This window comes from Pimephales promelas, chromosome 1, assembly GCF_988280905.1.
Source record: "Pimephales promelas chromosome 1, fPimPro1.hap1.1, whole genome shotgun sequence".
In the NCBI taxonomy this organism is placed as follows: Eukaryota; Metazoa; Chordata; class Actinopteri; order Cypriniformes; family Leuciscidae; genus Pimephales; species Pimephales promelas.
In genome coordinates, this window is record NC_142769.1 from 17,858,670 (window position 1) to 17,880,470 (window position 21,801).

General features: G+C 38.4%; 1 protein-coding gene across 4 annotated transcripts in view; it reads right to left on the reverse strand.

The window, feature by feature from the left end:
- Positions 1-8,070: 8,070 nt before the first annotated feature.
- The window catches only part of plcb3 (phospholipase C, beta 3 (phosphatidylinositol-specific)), an 83,077-nt gene continuing 69,346 nt past the window's right edge, over positions 8,071-21,801 (reverse strand). For 2 of the 4 annotated variants that reach the window (XM_089128461.1, XM_039669302.2), the window contains 10 exons: positions 20,859-21,021; positions 20,637-20,672; positions 20,414-20,523; positions 19,604-19,713; positions 16,510-16,669; positions 16,310-16,386; positions 16,153-16,233; positions 15,728-15,788; positions 13,227-13,313; positions 8,071-11,238 (listed from right to left, as the gene is read on the reverse strand). In XM_089128461.1, coding sequence (XP_088984587.1) covers positions 10,948-11,238; positions 13,227-13,313; positions 15,728-15,788; positions 16,153-16,233; positions 16,310-16,386; positions 16,510-16,669; positions 19,604-19,713; positions 20,414-20,523; positions 20,637-20,672; positions 20,859-21,021 — 1,176 coding nt within the window. In that variant the 3' untranslated portion in view covers positions 8,071-10,947. Of the gene's footprint in view, positions 11,239-13,226; positions 13,314-15,727; positions 15,789-16,152; positions 16,234-16,309; positions 16,387-16,509; positions 16,670-19,424; positions 19,515-19,603; positions 19,714-20,413; positions 20,524-20,636; positions 20,673-20,858; positions 21,022-21,801 lie in introns of all 4 variants that reach the window. The other 2 variants (XM_089128462.1, XM_039669303.2) reach the window with 2 other exon arrangements.

Below are 21,801 nucleotides of genomic sequence, written 5' to 3' on the forward strand. Positions count from 1 at the left end.
GTTCTTTTTTAAAAATGTCTTTTATTAAAAAAAGTATACGAATCACTTATTAAATGGATGATATTTATTTGTGCATACAACTTTTTTTGTGCAGAAAAAGTTTCATTTCCGACAAAGAACATTCTCAGCGACCAATATGAGTCATTGAATCATTCACTCAAACATTTTGTTTGTTTGACACTAATAATGTATGAACTAAATGCCACTATGTGTTGGTGAGCAAAAATATACTAAGTAACTGGAAATAATTGATCACACTCAGGCCCTGTTTAGAGCTGCTATATATCTCAGGGAGAACTATATGTCAAAACAAAAGAATTAAAATATATATATATATATATATATATATATTATATATATATATTATATATATATATATATATATATATATTTTCATTGTACAGTCTACAGCAGTGCACTTTACTACAGTATACGATGTATACAAAATAAGGGACACAAATAAGGAGTAAACATGTGATCAATGTGCTTCTTGTCTTTGGCCTGGGTCATGCCAGAGCACTTCGTCGACATCACAAGCAATATTGTCCCTTGCCCCCTTCCTCCTCCTCCTCTTCCTCTTTCTAGCCCCCCTCCTCCTCCTCTTCTTCCTCTTACTCTTTCTTGCCCTACTCTTCCTCCTCTTTCTCTTTCTTGCCCTCCTCCTCGTCCTCTCACATTGTTTCTTCTATCCATTCTCAGACTTTCTCCTTTCCACCTTCAACAACCTCTCAGTTCAGTTTGCTCTCTGAACTGGCTAATATTGGTTGTGTCACATCATTTGAAACAGGTTGAATCAGTTTTGAGTGGTTGTGTTCAATCAAATGATATGTGTTCTCTATTTGTATTTGATTGTTGCCACTTGTGTTTACCAGTATGGATGACATGTGCATTAGAGTGCAGAATGTGTTTTGAGAATGAGAATGTGTTCAGAGTTTTGCTGAAAAGTCTAAGTGAGATCTGCAAATTGTGTTTTACCATGAGAAAAATGTTTACGGTATTGACAACAGACTTCACAATTAGCTAAATGAGTTCAGGCAACTGAGAACTTTGTTCAGCCAATGGATTTTAGTGTTTTAGCAATTGAGAAAAACTGTAATACCAGGTGTAAATAGGGCCTCAATATCAAAATCAATTATGCTCTTATAGTCTGAATATCTACATATATACACTATATAAATACTACTACTGAATATCAACACAACCCGCTTGTGGACTGATGAATCTTTATTCCATTTCAAGTGAGAATACTGAGCAATTAATGAGAAATTTTCATTTATAGCACATCTTTCTTTTAAAATTTCACGTCGTCAGTCTACAGTTAGTGTCCCAGACACTAAAATTTGATTAATGATTCAGAAAAAAAATGAGCTAAATAAGCTTTCAGTATGACGGGGGGTCGTAATTTTTCAGTAGTAGGGCCTATTATAGCACACCTTGAGTGTTTATCTACACTGTTTTTTCTTTGCTTGTAAATTGCTAATTAAAGGGTTAGTTCACCCAAAAATGAAAATTAAGTCATTAATTACTCACCCCATGCTGTACCAACCCCGTAAGTATTATCGTCGCTTGATAAACTTACAGTTGAGCCACTGTCGTCACATGGAATATTTAAACATTTTCTTCAATGACTTTCTGGGCCGTCAAGTTTCAATCCAGGAACCTATGTGGTAGTGATTCACCTCTCAAATTTAATCAAAAATATCTTCATCCGTGTGCCGAAGATGAACGAAGGTCTTGGGGTTGGTACAGCATGGGGTGAGTATTAATGACTTAATTTTCATTTTTGGGCGAACTAACCCTTTAAGTGTAAATGATGACGCATGACGTCAGACTTTACAAGCAGATACAGTCGAATAACGAACATGGTAATTTCCAGAATAACCGCATGATTGTTCACAAGATATTGCTTCGATGAACTTGTTCAGTTGGGGTCTAGAAAAGCAGATTGGATGCAGGAGCTACAAGTGAGCAAGAAGAGTGGGATGTACATGTTCTTCTGTAAACTAAGTTGATGGATGTCAGGCATGACATTTGGGCGTCAGCTCTACGCTCTGACTCTCTCACATAGACATGTCCACTGGAAAGAAAGAAACGACAGAACGAGAGCAGAAAGAATGAGGCGGAAGCAGATGCTGACTGGGGAATACAACAGAAAAAGGGAGTGAGGAGAGAGGCTTTGTGCTCGAAATACAAAGGCAGGAGATAAGAAAGAGAAAGAACGTGAAGAGTTCAGAAAAAATGAATGAGTGGGAAATGACTTGGAAATCTAATTAAAGACTGACTGGCTGCTGCGGCCATTGAGAGAATGTGAGAGAACTTGACTGCACAGGTTATGCCTCAGAAATGGAGTGAATTGGATTGTTCAGTGCATTGTTAGGCTATATACAGTGGGGTCCAAAAGTCTGAGACCACAATTGGGGTTTAAAATCTAATTTAAAATATTTCGAATTCTGAAACATTAAAAAAGCATTATGGCAAAACTAATTTCCAATTATGTTCTACTAAGCAAATAAGCGTATCTGTTAACTCCTTTGTACAAATGGTCAGATGTCCCTGCTTCCATTAAACTACAAGACGGTCTTTGGATCATTCTCAAATTATGTATGATCATCAGGGTTGACTGCGGTTTTTGAGCCGGTTTCACAAACAATATGTATATTTTTGCCCTGAGGGGTTGCATTTTCAAAACAATAACAAAGGTGAAGGTTGACGATGAAGGGGAGTGGAACAATGGGAGATAGTTTTCACCATTGAGAGATATATGGAATTGGCTTTATGCCTAGCTGCACTACTTCCTGAACTTCAGCCAGCTCCTTGTTTTCTGTCTGCAGTTATTGGCCAAATTGATTAATTCAGGTGTGTCTGATTATTGTTGCCATGACTACTGAGGTCAAGCACACCTGGATTAATCAATTTGGCCAATAACTGCAGACAGGAAACAAGGAGCTGGCTGAAGTTCAGGAAGTAGTGCAGCTGGGCATAAAGCCTCTTCATGTGTTCCATATACATCATTCGTTCACATATGAGGTGACAAATTAGTTTTTGTATTACCTTTACGTTTTATCACGAATTAGCTGAAAGGATGTACAAATGTTATTCTATATTAGCCTATTACTGATTTGTGATATGATATGTGACTATTTTAAAAATGATTTGGTGGGTTAATGCTGCACACTTTTACAGGTTTAAAACAATCTTAGTAAAGGTACATTTAAATGAACCCACAGTATTTTCAAGTAAAGGCTAAATATTTGTTTGCAAAATATACTTTAATTTTACTGTCATAGACTTGGTCACCAGACTTGATAAAAGCATACTGAAGTACAAACAAAGTGCAATATACAACTGTAGCCTATGTGTAAAACAAATAATATATATTTGCTTACCTGTCTATTAAAACACACATGCAAGAGCAGAGTCTCTGTCATGTCCGAGTTTATTGCAAAGCTCTCTCCACCTCGAAAACGCCACACCAGTGTTGATCCTTGATTTATCTGTTTTCCCCAAAGCCAGCTTGCCTCAGTTGATCTATATGTTTTTTTGTTTGTTTGTTTGTTTGTTTGTTTTTTGGGATTTTCCATACTGGCCAATTATTAATCTTGAACTATGATGACCGACCGGCACAGCAGATGCAATATACACTCACCCAAATGATTATTAGGAACATCTGATCAATTTCTCATTAATGCAATTATCTAATCAACCAATCACATGGCAGTTGCTTCATTGCATTTAGGGGTCAGAATTTGGCCTAAACCGAATGAGAACATGGATCCATCTTGTTACCACTGTGCAGGCTGGTGGTGGTGGTGGTGTAATGGTGTGGGGGATGTCTTCTTGGCACACTTTAGGCCCCTTAGTGCCAATTGGGCATCGTTTAAATGCCACAGCCTACCTGAGCATTGTTTCTGACCATGTCCATCCCTTTATGGCCACCATGTACCCATCCTCTGATGGCTACTTCCAGCAGGATAATGCACCATGTCACAAAGCTTGAATCATTTCAAATTGGTTTCTTGAACATGACGATGAATTCACTGTACTGAAATGACCCCCACAGTCACCAGATCTCAACCCTATAGAGCATCTTTGGGATGTGGTGGAACGGGAGCTTCGTGCCCTGGATGTGCATCCAACAAATCTCCATCAACTGCAAGATGCTATCCTATCAATTTGGGCCAACATTTCTAATGCCATTCAATGCCATATAGAATTAAGGCAGTTCTGAAGGCGAAAGGGGGTCAAACACAGTATTAGTATGGTGTTCCTAATCATTTTTTAGGTGATTGTATATATATATATATATATATAAAATACTGGGTTTCGTCTTCAGAACTGCCTTAATTCTATGCGGCATTTATTCAACAAGGTGCTCAAAGCATGCATTAGAAATGTTGGCCCATATTGATAGGATAGCATCTTGCAGTTGATGGAGATTTGTGGGATGCACAACTGAATGAAATGTATCACACTGTGCAAGTGGTTTTTGAGCTTGAACTGTCTTTAACTTAAAAGAAACTCGCTCTAATATAAATATGACAATATGCAATGCTAATTTTTCAGTTCACTCATATTGAGTTTAAAATATAATTTGGAATGAATATTGTTCTATTTAATTAGAAAAAAAGCAAAATAAAATAATTTGCACCGGTAGGCTCCCACTGTGAAGATTTACACGCTTTCATGTATGCTTTATTCTAATGTCTGATTTTTTTTTTTATCCTAATAACCTAATAGCATAACTAACTAGGTATCTAAATAATCCAAGTAAATTGATATCCTAATATTTAAGGAGATTGCGGAGGATTGTGTTTGTTAAGACGCAATCAGAAATGGAGTTCCAACCAGCAACATCACTATCCCATCACATAAACAAGCCTTGCAAAGCAATCCCAGCTGTAAAGGGAAACAGGCTTTTTTTTTTTTTACTGTCGCAATCTTCAAAATGAATGAAGAAGACAGGAGAAGCTTTTGTACTTAGAAGCTGTTGAAGGGTCTTAGAAATTCCATTCAGCTCTGAGGCGCTTTCATAAGCCTCACATTTATTGTATGTTTTTTTAAACAGCTGCTCTGAAAAGGCAACTCTGTGGTAAAACTTTATAAACTAGACAAAAATGGAACAAAGTTTATTCTAAAAATCATGTTCTCATCGACGTCATATAACTGACGTTTTGGGACGTCTTTTGACCATACGTCAATATTCGCCTTTTTAGGGCCCCCTTAAACGTCGGTAGATGAGGTTATGGGATCCTAACTCTACCCCAGACCTAAACTTAACCCTAAACCTAGCCCGTCACCTAACTGACGTTAAAGGTAAAGCGTCAGTTGTATGACGGCCCGGGATCGCCATCTACCGACGTTTAAGGGGGCCCTAAAAAGGCGGATATTGACGTATGGTCAAAAAACGTCCCAAGACGTCAGTTATATGACTTTTTGGGATGAGACTGTGTTAGTTTCACAAATGTCTTTCAAAAGAAACCATCAGAAGACAACTGAGAAAGTATTAACTCTTCAAAGCAATGCCATATGACAATAGAATAGTATCTACTTACAGTATACAGCAAACTGTACAGCAAAGCTGAATGATAATATTCAACACCACAATGCTTTATGTATGTACTGCAATGCTTTTGTGTAAAGGGGGATTAAAAAAAAAAAAAAATTCCAAAAGTGCTTCACATATTTGTTCCCTGAAGTTTAAAACTTATGAGTCTTATCACTTACAATACCACAGCTTTACACATATGTTGTGTTTTATGGGGACTTTCCACAGACATGATGGGTTTTTCAGCCCGATCTCATGAAAGTTCGTATCTATGGCACGAATGTCATTTCTCGTGGCATTTATACGCCAAAAACAGTTTTTCCGTGTATTTGGCACGCGATTTTCGCGTACATATGATACGCACTTTTTTGCGTATAATATACGCACGAACTCCCCACCCCCCTCCCCCCTAAACCTAACCCAGGGTTTTTTAGTGCGTACCATATACACGAAAAAAAACAGTTTTGGCGTATAAATGCCACGAGAAATGACACTCGTGGTATAGATACGCATCTTCATGAGACTGTGTTCTGTACGGTGCTGGTCAGAATCATTTGTCCCCTGACTCCCCTTGGTAAATCAAGCGTAGCGTCAGTTCTGGCAGGTCACGTTAATCAAGCTCGCATCAGCTGACTCTCAGCTGATCCATGTCTACCAATAGGAATACGACACCTATCACTGCATTCATATATAATCTCATAAAGTATTATGAAGCTAATTACCCTCCTCCATCCCCAGCTCCTCCTATCATCAGTCAGGATTTGGCATTCTGTTTCCCCTCGAATCAGAATAAAATTCAAGAATCATGCTGACTTATACTCTTGAATTAAAGACACACTACATAAGATTTTTGGATTAAAATATCCAAAAACCACCAGAACAATGTTATACATTTTGTTGATTCGTGTACTTACATTATCCCAAATGTTTCTAAGACTGTTTAAATCCAGAGAAATAAGCCGTTTTAACCAGGACACGGACCATGTCCGCGCATCGCCTATTAATGACATCATACCCTTGATTACCCTCGATTTCCGGTTTATTTTGTAGAAACCAAATCATGGAAACACTTTAATATATTATGTGTTTTATTAAAGAGGTGAGCAACTCTTTGGATACATTTATCGACAGAAAACGAATCATTGTTCTACAGCTCAACACTGTTTAAATCTAGTTTACCGCCAGTACCATAACTAATATCGATCAAGCTCACCGCAGCGTCTCATATAGTAGCCGCTGAGCGAACACACAGAGTAGCATATCATAACTACTTTCATCACACTCAAATGTATCTAATATGATAAAACAGTGCTGCATTACCCCAAATACGCATGACCGGAAGAAGCGGAACCAGCGTCGGCGCGTTAATAATAAAAGCTCCTGATATCTACAGTACGAGTACCGTCGTATTCTCCATCAGCTGTAAAGGTGAAGACAACAACTCCCTAGATTCCTTGAAATCAAGGCATCATCACGCTACCCCTTTGTTTTGAATAAGCGACCTCTAGCGTCAAAAAATTACATAGTGTGCCTTTAACGCTATCTGCAATACATCCATGTTGGTTCTGTTCTGTATATCCTAAGGGAGGTTATTGCTGCTCTCTCTACACTATGCTAGGCAGCATGGATGCACAGGGAGTTCTTGAAAGTTCAGAAAGGAACCATACTGTTTTGCTGTATCTTTAATGCTGTGAGCCTAATTTTCTTTCTCCAGAGGTCCTGGTCATGAATTTGATTAAAAAACCAACAGATAGAAAATCAAAACCTGACAGGCTGAGCTAGAAATCTTACAACGGGGCTTATTTGGATCGGACAGTGAACCCTATAGAAAATAAGTGGGCTGAACTGAAGAGAAGCAGCGCCAACATGGATATGGTTATCTGCAGGATCTGGAGAGATTCTGTATGGAGTCTCTTATCTCTTATCAGGTGTTCACCAAACTCATCAGGCATAATAGAAGACTCAAGAGCTGTTATCTTGGAAAAAAAAAGGTTGCAAAAAGTATTTAATAAAAGAGGGCAAATAATTCTGACCAGCAATGTATATTCGATCCCTTTACACTAACCCATCACAAAACATTCTACATTTTTACATTAAAAACAACAATTCACACGAAATGTAAATTTGCAGGGATATCATTAACTTAAACTAGTTTATTTACACTACATGAAAAATGCAAACCCAAAACAAAAAAGAAATATTGCCTTACCAACTCAAAGAAAAAAGTTCAAGTACTAAAATCACTAAAAATGTAAAAACAAAAGCTAAACAGCAAATTTTTTTAAAGCACATAAACTAGATAAGCTAATAAGCAAAATATAATAAATACTATCATTCACTAAATTTTATATTGCTTTGTTCTCCACTCATTTTAGCAATAAAAATAACACATTTTGTGTAACCGAGGATGTCTCGCACACCATCATGTCACGTAATCTGTCCGTCACACAAGATCAAAACCATTTCACAATCTAAAAAACTTGTTTTATAAAAGTAGAACTGAAAAAGGGAAGCAACAAGCAAGACATGTTTGACAATGTTCTGTATTTATTGAATGTACAGTTATATTATTTATCGAGGCAATAAAAATTACATCCAGAGTAATAGTTTTCCCTTTAAACAAGGCAGACCACATTATCTACATACAGTGTTAACAAAAGAGCATTTCAGTAGAAGCTGAGAAAGAGACAGATGCAGAGTATGAGATATATACTTGGTTAAAGCTGTAACTGAGGCCGAGCAAGAAGTTAGCCCTTGGTTTAGCAGGTTTTGTCCCTTAAAGTCTGACGACAGTCCTCACAGATTTCAGTATGGTCCCACAAGTGTGTTGGACCAGCCTGGCTCATCCCCTGACGACATCTGAATATAGACTGAAACTATCATGATATTGTCTGCTTTGAAAACACAAAGAACTCAATTTACAGGACACGATTTGCAAAGCATTTTCAAAATAAAAGGTGCTCAAATTAAAATAATAACAACAACAAACAGAAGAACAACCTGAATTTTGTACCCTTTTAAGACACTAAAAAGTGGGGTTCTAAATCCCATGATTTAAAAAAAAATGAATTTTTGTGGTTTTTAAATGATAAAGTAGTGCCATTCAACCATTACTAAACATAAGAAAACCAAAACACGATATAACACAGGCATGATACAGAATCATGCCACTTTGAGGAAAATGACAATCACAAAGTGTCTACAATTTAAAAAATTACAGGCCATAAAGTTTTTAGGTGCTTCTTATTAAACGCTTGTACCTCATTTTAACCAAAAAAATAAAATAAAATGACAAACAGCTCAATGGTGCTTGGGACGACTGTAGAATGTGCACGTGTTGTTGGGACACTATCAGCCTTAGACAAGCAAAAAGACAGACGTCACTCACGACTTCTCCTCTAGTCAGTAGTAAAAATTCATTTACCTCTAAAATGGAATGAATTATATGTAGATCGATATAAACTCGTGTGTTTTCGACTGAAATACACACATTAATATTTCCTGGTAATATGTACATTACTAATGTCCCTCTCCAAAGATAATGAGACATGGAGAGAGGAAACGTTTACATGCAAGTACCATTTATCCCTGCTTATACGGGTATGTAAAGCTATTGACTTAACACGAGAGAACACATTAAATGGGCCGAGTCATAGAAAACCCTCAACGAACAAACCATAGTGAAAGATGGTGCTGTCCATCTCACTTCAGCCCTTTTGCTTTCTGGCCTTCTAAACTCTACTGTGCAGTGTCCATTCTCGCAGCCAGCACTTACCTCACACACACACACACAAACACACACTTTGTAAATTACTCTAGGAAATATTTCCATCAATGCATGCAGAAGAAACGTAACATGCATGTGGCATATTATGTTACTCACTCAGCGTATATAAGTGCTGTAATCATCGTCTTTCATAAAACATAAAACACACTTTCACGCTCTGGTATTATAGTGTGAATGATGCGTGCTAGCACGCCAACTCCAACTTTCTTAATTTTGAGCCTCGGAGCCCTGAGAGACACAAAGAGAGTGAAAGGAATGAGGGGAAGAAAAGCAACTGGACACAGAACCAGAAAATTGACCCGATTTATAAAAGTAAACAGGAAGAGGAGGGTGACAGCAGACCAGATTACAATATGAGAACGGTCATGCATTCCAATGGATTAAAAAAAGCCCTGGATTGCAGAGCTAAGCTGAAAAAGTCTTGCTTCAATCTCACATTAAACAAATCATATGCTGTTTTTTGTTGCATATTATGCAACAATGTTATGCCTCTGAATAGACCTTGATAAAGCCGGAAGGGGGATTTGCACGCAGAGTCCCTGAGATGGGATCCGAAGTGGAACCGCACCCAAGCCGTGAGTGGATTCATCTGCGGTTGGACAAAAAATACAAGGGGTGGCCCATTAAGTTTCCTGGACATCACTGGATTTGAGACAGCGTCAGATGTGGGATCACTGCCAATTACCAAGAGTCGGGATTAGATTAAGCCAACCGACAGAGAGAAGGAGAGCGAGTGGGATTACACGATTTTAGAAATAATTATCTGGGTGAAAGAGTTCAAGCACTGTATATGTAGATGTGAGGCACTTAAACATTTAAGTGTCATGGGAAACAAAAAAAAAATGTAGCTTTAGTTACAACAGCTGTGTTAAATGGACAACACACCATATTTAACCCCAAAAGATTGCCTGTAATACTTTTAACGGTACATATTAGAACTCCGATGAGGAGCAAAGTTGTCCAGTTGTGACAAGGTACTGTTCCCTTATTGGTATAATTTTTTGCAGATTTCATTTTTTTTCTGACAGTGAATTTAAAACCCGATAAACATTCACATGACAGGATGTTTCGGTTGCAGTGGGGTAATGAAATGAATGAAATTGTGTTTTTCGGGGGTGGATAAAAGAATAGTCCATCTGTGCATTATTATGTAAACATGTATCACCAGATTAAGCAATAGCCTAGCGCTAGCATCACAGCCTTTACTGTCAAATTTACACTGCCACCTTCAGGACAACTTGTGGAACTACATGTAAAGCTGCAAAAAGTGCAAAATATACAACAGAAATGGAGAAGCCCGTCCCCTTTGGTTTCCACAGGTGTCTTACGAACAGGAATTAGTATGGACGAGAGCCCACGTCGTTAGAGCTGGATAAAATTCAAAATCCATTAAAACTTTGGTTTAAAAAAAATTAAAAGATGCCAGATTTGATTCCGACAGACAGTGGCAAAGTGTATGCCAGTTTTAAGAAAAACAAAACAACAAAAATCATCCGAAAAAAAAAAAAATCATAAAATGTTTTAGTAATACTATGTCTATTCTTTAAATCCACTGCGGACAAAAATGGATTGGAGAGAGTGATGGGAAAAACAAATAAAACAAATTGTAGTATCACTAGTACACTCCTGTAGTGTCCGTCTCTGACTTGACGGGAGTGTTTGAGGTTGAGGAGGATTCCAGCATTGAGACAGCATTGCCCATGTTGCTCCCCCAGGTGTGGTTTGGGGAGGTGTAAGGGGGCGTGCTGCAGTTGGAGGAGGGGCCAGAGCTGAGGCTGTCATTGGCCTGACCTATCAGGGTGTCTTTACGAGAGCCTTTGCTCTCGACCTCCTGCATGAAGCGAGACACCTCCCCTGGCAAGAGCGTCATTTCCGCCTCGCACTCCAGTGTCAGACGGGCCTGGTTCTGCAAAGACATGAGGATTTAAGAGTGCCATTCCACAAAAAAAAATTCCTTGCTCATTAACATTATTAAGAGAAAACAAAAAGGTTGTGGGGTGTTCTGTGCCCATGTGGGGTGTGTGGTGCGCATGCATGTGGGGTGTTGGGTGTGTGTGTGTGGGGTATGTGGTTTGCGTGCGTGTGGGGTGTGCATGGTGGGGAGTGTGTGGTGTTGGGTGTGTGATGTGAATGTGTGGGGTGTGTGTGTGCGTGGGGTATCTGTGGCGTGCGTGGAGTGTGTGGTGTGCTAGTGTGTGTGTTTCTGTGTATTTCTGTATGTAAAATTATGTAGAAAGTTAGGTATTGTGTATTGGCATTTAGATACAATGTGTTATCCCAACGGTCACTATTGTTACCGTTGACATGTTTGTGAGTTCTATGAACACATTAAACAAAGTTGAGTAATTGCAAATGCATATGTGTACCAAAAATCTATGTCCTATCTTTATGTTAACATACTTTACTAATCTTTTCTTTGGGAGCTGTCTTGCTGCCATCCTCTTCTCTTGGCAAAAATAGGAAATAAACAGCTCTGGTCATGTGACTATTTACAGTAAACATGCGACACTGCACATATTTCATTGAGACCCTTTATTATTTCAATATCTGCTGAAAATGCATTGATGGATTATTCAGTAATACTTTTATAGCATTAGAAATAGGGCTGGGTATTGAGACAAATTTTACAATTCGATTCGATTTCGATTCACAAGCTTGCAATTCGATTCGATTTCGATTACGATTCGATTCAATATCGATTATTTTGGATATCAATTACAATAAATGGCAATTTTTCTCAAGGGAATCAAATCTCTTAAATGCTGTAAACTATGGTCTATATATATACAGTCTAGTTGTAGCCTACTAGGCTTCATTAGCCTAATATGAAGGTAATAATTAACTGTTTTGTAGCTATACAAACACTTAAATTACTTTTTTATTTATTTTTTATAATAAGAAGATTATATGAAATTTAAACATTTAAATGGTGGCTGTCATAAAAACTTGCCAGATTTATTCAAATATGCATTAAATATTGAAGAATACTAACGAGTGTGGACTAACGAGTTGATGTGGGTTTTCTGAGGTAAATGTGACGATACATGACATTGAGCTGCTGTTTAACTGACGTCTTTCCACGGTTGAAACGCAGATTGAGCGAATCAATGTGACATGATAGGGATTTAGATAAGTTGTACTCTATCTTTTAACACACTTTCAGATGCTCGTTCATGTTTATTTGGCGCTGTAACTGGTATTATTAACCCGGAAGAGAGATCAGCGCTGCTGCTTTTCTAGAGCTGCGCCAGAGCGATCTCACGTCACAGCGCCAAAATGGCAAAACGCTTTTGAGTTTCTAAAGAAAATGGACGTAATTTGAAAATTGAGACTTTGTTTCATATCAATAGTAACAAAGGACAAAGATTATTGCGATTTGTTGGATGTGCGCGGCCGCGATACAATGTCTCATTCATAAAATGAAACAGGATGACTAATCGATTCTTGAGATTTAAGAATCGATATCGGTTTGTAAAAATGAGAATCGATTTTTTCGATTCGAATCGAATTTTTTACGGGGTTACAAACTGTATTACAGGTGGCTTTCTGCGCATAGGCTTTGAATGTGTGCGCGCTCAGAAAACTGTCTGTCAAACTGTGTGCAAATACTGAATTGAGTTGTATATAGATAGTATACCAAATTCCTACTGGTTAATCGTGTCTGGGATACCCCCACCCCAAAGTGCAAGAAGCTTTCAGAACCTGAATTAACCATTACTTTTTATCTTGGTGATTGGCATTGGTTGGCATTATATCTTCTGTAACTAAGGAATTTAGGCAAACGCAATAGTTACTATGGGACATTTCAGCAAGTAAGACTTCCTAAATTTTGTGTTAAAGAGGAATCGATCAAAATGAACAGGGACTAGCATGTTAGGATGTGATTGGACTGACCAGTGGAACCTCCTCCTCAATTTTCTGAAGGATGTCCTTGTGAAGGGCTTTCAACTTCTCTTGACGTTTCCCCTGAGACACTTCCAGCTACAAAAAGAGAGAGAAGGAATTAAGAGACTTTATGAGGAAGACGAACTTAATGAACTTGATTGATTGTACTTGAGTATGTTTTATATGGCTCTGTAACACTTTGTCCTAACAAGGTGAGGAGCAATAACAGCGTCAAGCCATAATCGGGGTTTCTGCTTGTCCAATATAAGAAAGCTGTCCAAAAAAAGCCTGTCAGGTTTACTTTGAGTGCTGTTTCGCATCATTTCCAGTTTGTTTTATCGTGTGATTTTTCGTGACAAAACGTGGTTTGTAGACAAGATAGAATCGTTGGGTGACAGAAGCCGCGTTTCCATTACTCTTCAAATTGCGCAAATTGAAATTGCTAAATGAAAATACGCTCAATAAAAAACACGTCAATTTCGCAAAAACTCCTGTTTATCGCAAAAAAGTTTTTTTATGCTCGCATGAGGAGGTTTTTCAGGCAATTCGAAAAAGGAATATTTCGCAAAACTGCAATGAAAATGGGTTTTGCGCATTTACAGTCACCTGACTTAGAAGACACTGTGTGCGGGTCCGTGTCTGCAAATAATAATAATAATAATTATCATCATTATTATAACATTTATTAGGCTACATAATGCAGAAGACGCTTTTATCCATAAAAGGAACAAATCAATGCGTCACATTTCATTCATAATACAGGTTGGACAATAATAATACTATGGCTAAGATTATCACAAATAAACACAAGTTTTTGACGCATTCAGTGTGTGCGGAGTCGTATGGAGTGCGCACTGGACGGCAGGGAGGCGCGGGCGTGAGCACTTGCATTTTCCCATCAACAGTGGAAACAACCTAAAATAATCTATCATTTCTGGTCATAAAGAAAATAATAATACTTCATTTCGTAACTACTTTTATTTGCATAATCTCACAATAACAAGAAAACGTTGTGCTTTTGTCAAATAAAATAAAACAATCAGGTGCGCTTTCATGATCTCCGTGAACTGAAGTGCGAGAACTGAAACCAAATATAGCCTATGTAGGTTAAAGCTTGAAATGCACTTTAAAACGAACAAATTCGAATCGAAAGCTAATACCTTCTGATTATGTAATCCGTATGAAATGTCCATTTCTCTCTAAAGGTGCATCCGGAGATTTTTAGCCGATATTGATTTAGGAAAACAATAGTTTATTAATAATCAATTAAAATACCTTGTTATTTTTTAAGAGACCTTTATTATAGCCTGGTAACTGGTGCTGGTTCAAATTTGGTTTGGAGTTGGTTCAACATGCGAAACGCTTCAGAACCTGTTTGTTTTTTCACTGACTAGAGCACCCAGGGAACGGCGTCGTTACGTCACTGTGTACGTCGCCATACGTTTTAGCTAGAAACGCTTGCAAGTATCATTACTTTGGGATTATCCCTAACTCGTGTACCAATCCTTTATTATGGTCAGAAAAGATGTTTAGAACACATCTAAACACGCCCCAGCCCCCGACGTAAGCATGACGTGGTAAAAAACGGTTCTAGTCCAGAAAACAGGGGCTTTTGTGAACCAGGTGTCTTTCCCTGGCATTAATGCTTGGATAACACACCACGTCTTATTCCATTAATAATAATAATGTCTAGTGCGGTGGCTGTGATATAAACCTACCAACGTCCGTTGCCATGATTTTTGGAACGACTTATCGCGAGAGAAAAAAAAGACGCTTTAGTTGCATAACATCGGTTAAACGCCGTCATTTCGCAGTAGTTTTTCATGGACATTTAGAAAATACTCACAAAATGTTTACGCAAATCTGTAATGGAAACGAGCCTCGTGTTGTTGTCAACTCATTTGGTGCGTTTCCTCCTGTTGCGGATAAATCACGTTGTGTCGTGTGGTGTGAACAGCTCAACAACTTGAACATGATATTACAGAGAGCAAGTCATGTAGTGTGAACCGCACAGTTCAGCCCGACGTTTTAAAATCATATAGTGTGAACTAGGCTTTAGTGAACCAGTGCACAAGAAAAAAAAAAACTAAAACTTCGAAAGCAAGCAACCACTACTGTGTTTTACGGTTTATACAACAGTCATAGCAACAGTCGTGGCTCTTCTGGTTACCCTTTTGATTGACGCATGCAGCAGACTACTGTTTCCAGTCATGCAGGCACAGAATGTACTTGTATGTGGTAGCAGGCTGCTGACTATAGGCTATGCAGTGTGTTCAAACACAACTTTTTGGCTCAGACGCAGGTGATGTGAGGTGACACCAAGGCAGGCTTTTGTTGCCACTAGTTCTGAAATGCCAGTTTCGTGCATCTGGGCCTGTATGCTCTCAATACAGGCCAAAAAAAAAAAAAAAGACTTGAAAAGAAACTTGAGTGGCACCTAATTAGGACAAGGTGTAATTTACACAGAAATCCAAATAACACTACATATTCCAGACACTTCCAGAACTCACCTGACGGATTAAGCTGACCGATTCATTGATATGTTTTCTATTGATCTCGGTCAGCTCCCTGCTAGGAGATAGAATGACATAAGGTGGTTACTTTTTTTGTACTTTACTGGAGAAAACACACACAAGGGTGACAGCATTTTTGAATTTTCTTTTTTTTTTAAAGAAAATGCAATTAAAGAATGCACCAAAAATTAAAACTGTCATCATTTATTCACCTTCATATCGATCCAAACCTGAGTGATTTTTTTTAATTCTTCAAAATATCTTCTTTTATGTTCTACAGAAGAAAGAAACTCATACAGGTTTGGATCGATTTGAAGATTTATCAAATATAAATTATGAGAGAATTTTTCTTTTTTTTTGGTGAGTTAACCATTTAACCCCAGACAAGCACTGTCCTCGAGATGAGAAAACCCATTACTAACATTTCCTTTTCAGATTTCTTGGCCTCAATGATGCTGTTTAGCCTCTTCCTTTCCAAAATCTTCTGTAACTCTTTCTTCTCTCTGCAAGTAGAAATGTGACATTTCAGCATTTGTGCACACACAAATGCACCTCAAAACACAACCAAACATTTCTTACTTGTCACACACTTCCTTGAGTTTTTTGATCTGGGATGCTTGGCAGTCTTGGGCGATTTCCCTCAGTTTCTGATTTGCCTGAGACCGAAGCACAGAATCACAAAGAATCAGCATTTTTAGCAGCGTGTGTGTGTGGTGTTTACTGCCTTTTAGAGCAGCTCTGATAGCGATGTCTTTGCGCTATTGTTATGCTTGTCATACCTCTTTGAGGTGGCATTGTTTAGCCTCTTTCTCTGTCTGATGTTGTGCCTGTCTGAGCGCAAGAAGCTCCTGCAGCTGCTCCTCTCTGAACTGCTCTGTCTGTCTCTCTAGCTCCAGATCCAGCTCTTTCAATTCCCTCTGCGCAGGTTCCTCTGACCCACTGCGCACATGCAAACAACAAAAAATCATTTATAATAAAAAAATAATAATAATAAAAAGGATATTATGAACACTCATCATAAAGTGAACACTCTCCAATGTTGTTTAAACCAAGATCCGTTTTCAAGTTTTATAATTTATAACAAAGCAATGTTCTACAGTAAAGTGAAGAAATATTTCAGATTCTGCATCTAATCAAATTTGTGACATTGAGTATGGGACAAGCTGCAAAAAAGTTTAAATGTTCTATGAAAGGTCAGAGTGGTAAGAAAATAAGGCAGTCTGCCAGTAGCGTTGTGGCAATCGGGAAAGTCGGGAGTTTCCCTGGTGGGCCGGGAGTGTTTCGAGGCCGCGAGGGCCGATCTGATAAAATTTATACTTTGCAAGTTCGCCATGCGCCCAAGCGAGGGGAAGAAATTTTTTTTTTTCACATTTTCGAGAATGGAGTGTATATTTGCATTAAGTGCCTGTCTTTATAGTAAATAGATGCTTGTCACGAAATATCTACAGTTGCGTAGGTCGTAAGGCGTGAAATGTTTAAAAGCAGCTTTTGATGCGCTCAACGCGATGCACTCAAATCCGCCTTTTGCCGAACTATCTCTTCTCCCTTTTCCCAACACATATGAGTTGAATGTATAACCTAACATAAAGGTCTCTAGTGTTATATTTTGCCAACGAACTAAAATCGAAACCACGATATGGCTTTGTGCCTTTATAAAACAGCACAAGACTTTAAAAATTGGCATTCTGTTTGTGCTGTGATTTAAAGAAAAGTTCGATCAGCATGGTCATCTGGTGTTTCCTCCTAGATAAAAGCTCAAGGGTTTATTTCTTGCAAGTGAAGAAATTAGGACAAAAGTATTTTAATTGTCCTATATTATAGTGTAATGTTGGCTAAAATATTGAAATATTCATTTTCATTTATAGGCATTTATATAATCATTACATTATTATAATAATTGTTTGGCATCCTAAAACACCATTGATAATGTAATGTTGGCTGAGACTCTCATAACTAAAAAGATGTTTGAGCCCTCTTTATTGTCCTGGTACAAATCAATGCTTTTTCTTTGCTCAACAAGCAGTTCATGGGTTGAAGCTCTTAATTTAAATCTCTCAAAGAGCACGAGACTGATGCATTTAACCTTAAAATGTACTAAATTTTCTTACAGAGGAGCATAGAGGCACAGAGTCCACCCAACATAGTTTTACAAATTCCTATGGGAAAAAAAGACCATTTATGAACTTGCATATACCCCAGCATAGTGCAACAACGTTCCTTTTAAATCAGTAAAACTGTAAATGCCATATTAAAATGTCCTTGGAAAAAAAATACATTAGGCCTGCCTCATGCTACGTTCACACCGGACGCGAATAACAAAAGTATAATCAAAAGTTTGAAGTGTAATTTACGCGCGTCTTGAGCATCAAAATCGAAACCTGTTGGCGGCCATCTTTTTTTATGTTGATCAAGCATTCATCGAGAGATTCACCGCTCTGTATTTACTTTGGAGAGCAGAACAGCGGCGTAGGGATCATCGTCACCGTATTTGTATCCACCTGACCCTTCAGAGGCGAACCGTTTGGCGAAAAACCGTTTCACCATTTGCTCGCTCCAGGAGCTGCGCTGGATGACGGCCGCAGTCAGTGGTACTTCCGCCTGTCCTGCAGCCAGTTTGATGACATGTTGTCCCGCATCGGAGTGAGGATCACCCTCGCCCTCATCCATATAATCTAGCTGTCATTAATTTTTGTTTTGATGATAAATAGAGCCAGCCTTCAAAAGTTATTAACCTGTCCTGTGATTTTTTTCTCTCTCACGTCCAGATACGAACTTATGCACATGTATGTTGCTTGTTTTTACATCATAATACTATTTCATATAATCTAGGTATGGAATGAATAACATTCAATACAAAGTAAACATGTCTCGTATATAGAAATAAAGTTTTAAGTGATAAAACATTTGCTTTGTTGTGCATTAGAATCCCACCATGCATTTAGTCTTATTACAAAATAATTTATTGAAGCATCCAGATCCTTCACCATGTGAGCAAGCAGCTAGGCTCCTGATTGGTTAACGTGGTGCGAATTGATGCCAAAGTTTCAGATTTTTCAGCTTGGGTGGCAGACGCGAATTCGTGTCAAACGCATGAATGCACAATTAGCACTAACTAAATCATTCATGCTTAAAGCGCCAGACGCTCAATTCGCGCAAACTTAACGCGCGAATGAGGCATATTCACGTCTTTCGCGGCGCAGGATTTTTTTACGCACGTAACGCGTCTTTGCATTGACTTAACAATCAAATCATTCGCGCCTGACACGCTATTCACGTCCGGTGTGAACGCACCATAAGAGGGGGCCTACAAGACACTGTGCCCAGGGGCCTCTGAACTCTTAATCCGGCCCTGCCGGCGACAAGGGACTGTGGTCTACGAAATTTCCGGGTGGATTTTTTTGGTCCCAATCTGCCTTTATCTATTGATGTTGTTTGTTTCCTGCTTTAAACATGTAAAATACCCATTAAAGGGCCTAAGCCTAAGTGTGGAAGAGAGCGCTGTTCATTCAGGTTGTGGGTTTGAGTCTCAGTACCAGCAGGAAATGTCGGTTAGGAGTGAATGAAGAGAGCACTCGTCATTCCCCAATCGCCCCCCCACCAACATTTCTTGCCAGTACTAAGACTTGAATCCACAACCTGAATGAACAGCGCTGAATAAGCAGCCCCAATCAGTACGAGTGTGTTCAATACTCACTGCTGTGTGTGTGCACTCGGATGTGTGAAATGCAGAGCGCAAAGTCCGAGTATGGGACACGATACTTGACTACACGTCATGCCACTTTCTCTTAGATTATATGAAATAAAGAGCAAACAGTTGTCACACAAGCACAATATGGCCAACATTAATTAAGGTTAAAACGTCGATGCCCTCACTTTTTCTTCAGACTGCTGCGCAAACGCTTCTCCATCTGACTTCGTTTCCTCTGGAGGTCAGAGTTCAGCTGTGTACATCGAGTCTTTTGTTCCTTACTGAGAGCCCACAACTGAAACACACATACACACATTCTTTTTAGAAGTTACTCTTTGGCCTTTCTACCTTTATTTTGAGCGCTACAGCTCTGATATAAGTTCACCATTCTTATACAACAGCACTTCTCATATCATTCGATCAAATGATCAGAACTTCAAAAAGCCATAAAAACTACTAGAAATGACTAATTAGATTTTCTCTAAAGTGTTTTTTTTATCATGTGACTGTCCAGCTAGCTCATTACTTAAATAAAACATCAATAAAAGCATCTAAAACCTAAATAATGATGCTCTTGCCTCACTACTGAAAAATGAAGTTAACTTTGCCATCAACTGAGAGCTGCGGTAGACTTAAGTCATTTTCTCTCTCTATAACATTGCAACTGCTTAGAAACAGCCTGAGTTCTAAAGTAAGACTTTCAATTTAACAACAGATTTAGTAACAGAGCCTTGGGGAGTTTCAATGCAAGACGCTTAAAAACGGCAAAAGAAACCAGGTTTATAAGAAACAGTTTTACAAATGAAAAAATTCTTGAGATAAACAAGTGTAGGCCTACATGTTTTGAATGCTAGCAACTTGCTAAACGCCAGGCTTTCTCAACCCAACATCAAAATAAACCTTGATGAACTTTTATCTAGTTAAAAATGATTACACACCCATGGTTGAACGTGACAATGATTCCTCACATAAAACATAATTTAAGTGCTTCTGACCTTTTTCACATGTTTCTTGCTCAACTCCTTGAGTTCCTTGGACTGTTTCTTCTTCAGCTTCTGGTAGGAGTTTTGCTGTTTGAGCTCATCAATAGACTGAGGTTCGATAACTGCAAAACACAAACACACAGCTTGACCATGATATTTCCGAAACCTCTCTCAGCGCTCTGAAGGAGACGAGGGACTGATGAATAAGAGCGAATGATGGCGAGTATGATCTTACCTTTAAGAATATTGTTGACTAGATCTTCTTTTGGGCCTATAACATATTATACACGAACATACAGGTCACTTAATGGACAGTACATGCATATTCATGAGTAGACATCAATACAAAACTGACATGACATGACATTATGGCCAAAATGCAGACAGAGAGAGACAGAGAATGAGCGAGAGGGTGATGGCAGGACAAATAGAGATTGTTTCAGAGGCAAGACCGAACCTGATGGAGGAGAGTTCATGACCTCACTGACTACAGGAGGAAGTGTTGGAGATGATGGCAGAGGGCAGAAAGGGTCAGCAGAAGGTACGCAGCCAGAGTTAGTCTCTCCTTCGTCTAGTTTCTCCGTCTTATCCTGGTTTCGCAGCATCTCTTTTTTGACTTCCTGCACACACACATGTTGGGTTTTCATGTTTTATGAGGATTTTCAAGAGTGATATGATTATTATACTGTACAAACTGTATATTCTAACCCCTAACCATGAACCTACCAATCAAAGAAAACTTTCCACATTAAAAAAAAAGTGTAATGTGTAAAAAAGTTTATTTTATAGGCTGTTTTCCTCAGTTAAAAAAAATGTCCCCACAAGGTAAAAAATAACTGGTATAAATATTCTATTGCGGAGATTTGGGCCCCATAACATAGGGATTACCAGGACCACACACACACTATCCATTCACATAATTGATTAAATATCTGCAAGATGTTAGATCATGGTTAAAATTTAAAATCCATCATTTATCCTCACCCTCAGAAAAAAGGAGAAAGTCTGAATATAATCACTCTTTTTCATGTACAGTAGTTAAATAAATGGGAACTGGGGCTTTCAAGCTTTTAAAAAGCTGAAAAAGCACCATAAAAGCAACTTGATCAACTGATTAATTGAAAATATGAGTCAAAAGAATGATTTGGTCATGAATAAGACATTGCTACTTTTCTCAACGAGTTTCACTGAACACTGACTTAAATTTCAGTCTGTTCTTCACACAACTTGTAGTACAGATACCAGCCATATCATACTTTCATGGTGAATTTGTTTTGTGGTCGTTTTGGAGTTTGACAGCCACTGTCCTTATAATAAAAAGAGTGGTCAGGACATTAAAAAAGTATGTTCTATAGTAGCAGTTGGAAACCTTATGGTACACGGGAAGACGGTTTGTTGGA